Source organism: Salmo salar, chromosome 18, assembly GCF_965601325.2.
Source record: "Salmo salar chromosome 18, fSalSal1, whole genome shotgun sequence".
NCBI lineage: Eukaryota > Metazoa > Chordata > Actinopteri > Salmoniformes > Salmonidae > Salmo > Salmo salar.
Window position 1 is genome coordinate 1,405,001 of NC_138308.1, and position 5,000 is coordinate 1,410,000.

At 41.9% G+C, this 5,000-nt stretch overlaps 1 protein-coding gene across 7 annotated transcripts in view; it reads left to right on the forward strand.

The window, feature by feature from the left end:
* Positions 1 to 5,000, forward strand: part of card11 (caspase recruitment domain family, member 11) — a 136,850-nt gene that overhangs the window by 63,496 nt on the left and 68,354 nt on the right. For all 7 annotated transcript variants that reach the window (XM_082964668.1, XM_082964665.1, XM_082964662.1 and 4 more), the window contains exon 10: positions 2,233 to 2,352. In XM_082964668.1, the coding sequence (XP_082820794.1) occupies positions 2,233 to 2,352 (120 nt within the window). The remainder of the gene's footprint in view (positions 1 to 2,232; positions 2,353 to 5,000) is intronic.

Here is a 5,000-nt window from a genome sequence, read left to right on the forward strand (position 1 = left end):
CAGCCGTGTCAATGCTGCCCCCTAGCCCTAACAGGTTAATTAACAAGCTAATGTTAGCTAGCTAGCTAACTAATGTAACGAGCTAGTGCACATTATCAAACCTAACAAAAACATCCTTCTTCAAGCACCAAACTCCTTAGCTTGATGTAAAATACGTAAAGACTCTAGAAAACAGCGTGAAGTCGTCTGGTTTTCGGATGAAAAGAGGGAGGAGCACCCTGGGAAAAGGACCCTCCTTTCCCTTTTTCCTCCAGTGAGATTCCCCTGAGTGGACGTTCGTGCTCTCTGATTGGCTCAAAGTCACGTTGTTGACCACTGACGAACATTGCGTTTCTACGAGTAGAAAGTCCAGGTTTGTCGGTACCAAGTTGGATCAAAGCGGTTACTAGCCGCCCCGGGGCGAGAGAAGGAACGGCCTCCCACTGAGATAACGACCTATCGGTTACTAGCCGCCCCGGGGCAAGAGAAGGAACGGCCTCCCACTGCGATAACGACCTATCGGTTACTAGCCGCCCCGGGGCAAGAGAAGGAACGGCCTCCCACTGCCATAACGACCTATCGGTTACTAGCCGCCCCGGGGCGAGAGAAGGAACGGCCTCCCACTGCGATAACGACCTATCGGTTACTAGCCGCCCCGGGGCGAGAGAAGGAACGGCCTCCCACTGAGATAACGACCTATCGGTTACTAGCCGCCCCGGGGCGAGAGAAGGAACGGCCTCCCACTGCGATAACGACCTATCGGTTACTAGCCGCCCCGGGGCGAGAGAAGGAACGGCCTCCCACTGCGATAACGACCTATCGGTTACTAGCCGCCCCGGGGCGAGAGAAGGAACGGCCTCCCACTGCGATAACGACCTATCGGTTACTAGCCGCCCCGGGGCGAGAGAAGGAACGGCCTCCCACTGCCATAACGACCTATCGGTTACTAGCCGCCCCGGGGCGAGAGAAGGAACGGCCTCCCACTGAGATAACGACCTATCGGTTACTAGCCGCCCCGGGGCAAGAGAAGGAACGGCCTCCCACTGCGATAACGACCTATCGGTTACTAGCCGCCCCGGGGCAAGAGAAGGAACGGCCTCCCACTGCGATAACGACCTATCGGTTACTAGCCTCCCCGGGGCAAGAGAAGGAACGGCCTCCCACTGCGATAACGACCTATCGGTTACTAGCCGCCCCGGGGCGAGAGAAGGAACGGCCTCCCACTGAGATAACGACCTATCGGTTACTAGCCGCCCCGGGGCGAGAGAAGGAACGGCCTCCCACTGAGATAACGACCTATCGGTTACTAGCCGCCCCGGGGCGAGAGAAGGAACGGCCTCCCACTGAGATAACGACCTATCGGTTACTAGCCGCCCCGGGGCGAGAGAAGGAACGGCCTCCCACTGCGATAACGACCTATCGGTTACTAGCCGCCCCGGGGCAAGAGAAGGAACGGCCTCCCACTGAGATAACGACCTATCGGTTACTAGCCGCCCCGGGGCAAGAGAAGGAACGGCCTCCCACTGCGATAACGACCTATCGGTTACTAGCCGCCCCGGGGCAAGAGAAGGAACGGCCTCCCACTGCGATAACGACCTATCGGTTACTAGCCGCCCCGGGGCAAGAGAAGGAACGGCCTCCCACTGAGATAACGACCTATCGGTTACTAGCCGCCCCGGGGCAAGAGAAGGAACGGCCTCCCACTGAGATAACGACCTATCGGTTACTAGCCGCCCCGGGGCGAGAGAAGGAACGGCCTCCCACTGCGATAACGACCTATCGGTTACTAGCCTCCCCGGGGCAAGAGAAGGAACGGCCTCCCACTGCGATAACGACCTATCGGTTACTAGCCGCCCCGGGGCAAGAGAAGGAACGGCCTCCCACTGAGATAACGACCTATCGGTTACTAGCCGCCCCGGGGCAAGAGAAGGAACGGCCTCCCACTGTGATAACGACCTATCAGCAGTCAGATATCTTGGTGTGTCGGATTAGGATCAGGATTAGGATTAGGATTAGATTAGTTCATCTGAAATCAACATTTACTAATTTGGTGTTTTGTTTTGTGACACACCTCTGTGTGTGTGTGTGTGTGTGTGTGTGTGTGTGCGTGTGTGTGGGTGGTGTGTGTGTGTGTGTGTGTGTGTGTGTGTGCTGTGTGTGTGTGTGTGTGTGTGTTGTGTGTGTGTGTGTGTGTGTGTGTGCGTGGTGTGTGTGTGTGTGTGTGTGTGTGTGTGTGTGTGTGTGTGTGTGTAGATCAGAGAGTTGGAGGAGAGGAGTGACGAGCTGCATACAGAGATTGTTCATAAAGAGGCTAAGATCGTCACGTTGGAGTCCAGACTGAGACGCCTGTCGAAAGATACTGCTCTGGACCAGGTAACACACACACACACACACACACACCACACACACACACACACACACACACACACACCACACACACACACACACACACACACTACACAGCACCAGGTCACACACAGAAAGATCCTACTCTGGACCAGGTAACACACAGAAAGATCACTACACTGGACACAGGCACACACACACACACACACACACACACACACACACACACACACACACACACACACACACACACACAGAAAGATCCTACTCTGGACCAGGTAACACACAGAAAGATGAAAGATCCTACTAGGTATATATATATATAATATACCAGGTAACAGATCCTACTAGGTATATATATATATAATATACCAGGTAACAGATCCTACTAGGTATATATATATAATATACCAGGTAACAGATCCTACTAGGTATATATATATATAATATACCAGGTAACAGATCCTACTAGGTATATATATATATAATATACCAGGTAACAGATCCTACTAGGTATATATATATATAATATACCAGGTAACAGATCCTACTAGGTATATATATATATAATATACCAGGTAACAGATCCTACTAGGTATATATATATATAATATACCAGGTAACAGATCCTACTAGGTATATATATATATAATATACCAGGTAACAGATCCTACTAGGTATATATATATATAATATACCAGGTAACAGATCCTACTAGGTATATATATATATAATATACCAGGTAACAGAAGATGAAAGATCCTACTAGGTATATATATATATAATATACCAGGTAACAGAAAGATGAAAGATCCTACTAGGTATATATATATATAATATACCAGGTAACAGATCCTACTAGGTATATATATATATAATATACCAGGTAACAGATCCTACTAGGTATATATATATATAATATACCAGGTAACAGATCCTACTAGGTATATATATATATATAATATACCAGGTAACAGATCCTACTAGGTATATATATATATAATATACCAGGTAACAGAAGATAAAGATCCTACTAGGTATATATATATATAATATACCAGGTAACAGATCCTACTAGGTATATATATATATAATATACCAGGTAACAGAAAGATGAAAGATCCTACTAGGTATATATATATATAATATACCAGGTAACAGATCCTACTAGGTATATATATATATAATATACCAGGTAACAGATCCTACTAGGTATATATATATATATAATATACCAGGTAACAGATCCTACTAGGTATATATATATATAATATACCAGGTAACAGATCCTACTAGGTATATATATATATAATATACCAGGTAACAGATCCTACTAGGTATATATATATATAATATACCAGGTAACAGATCCTACTAGGTATATATATATATAATATACCAGGTAACAGAAAGATGAAAGATCCTACTAGGTATATATATATATAATATACCAGGTAACAGATCCTACTAGGTATATATATATATAATATACCAGGTAACAGATCCTACTAGGTATATATATATATAATATACCAGGTAACAGATCCTACTAGGTATATATATATATAATATACCAGGTAACAGAAAGATGAAAGATCCTACTAGGTATATATATATATAATATACCAGGTAACAGAAAGATGAAAGATCCTACTAGGTATATATATATATATAATATACCAGGTAACAGATCCTACTAGGTATATATATATATAATATACCAGGTAACAGATCCTACTAGGTATATATATATATAATATACCAGGTAACAGATCCTACTAGGTATATATATATATATAATATACCAGGTAACAGATCCTACTAGGTATATATATATATAATATACCAGGTAACAGATCCTACTAGGTATATATATATATAATATACCAGGTAACAGATCCTACTAGGTATATATATATATAATATACCAGGTAACAGATCCTACTAGGTATATATATATATAATATACCAGGTAACAGATCCTACTAGGTATATATATATATAATATACCAGGTAACAGATCCTACTAGGTATATATATATATAATATACCAGGTAACAGATCCTACTAGGTATATATATATATAATATACCAGGTAACAGATCCTACTAGGTATATATATATATAATATACCAGGTAACAGATCCTACTAGGTATATATATATATAATATACCAGGTAACAGATCCTACTAGGTATATATATATATAATATACCAGGTAACAGATCCTACTAGGTATATATATATATAATATACCAGGTAACAGATCCTACTAGGTATATATATATATATAATATACCAGGTAACAGATCCTACTAGGTATATATATATATAATATACCAGGTAACAGATCCTACTAGGTATATATATATATATAATATACCAGGTAACAGATCCTACTAGGTATATATATATATAATATACCAGGTAACAGATCCTACTAGGTATATATATATATAATATACCAGGTAACAGATCCTACTAGGTATATATATATATATAATATACCAGTAACAGAAGATGAACAGATCCTACTAGGTATATATATATATAATATACCAGGTAACAGATCCTACTAGGTATATATATATATAATATACCAGGTAACAGATCCTACTAGGTATATATATATATAATATACCAGGTAACAGATCCTACTAGGTATATATATATAT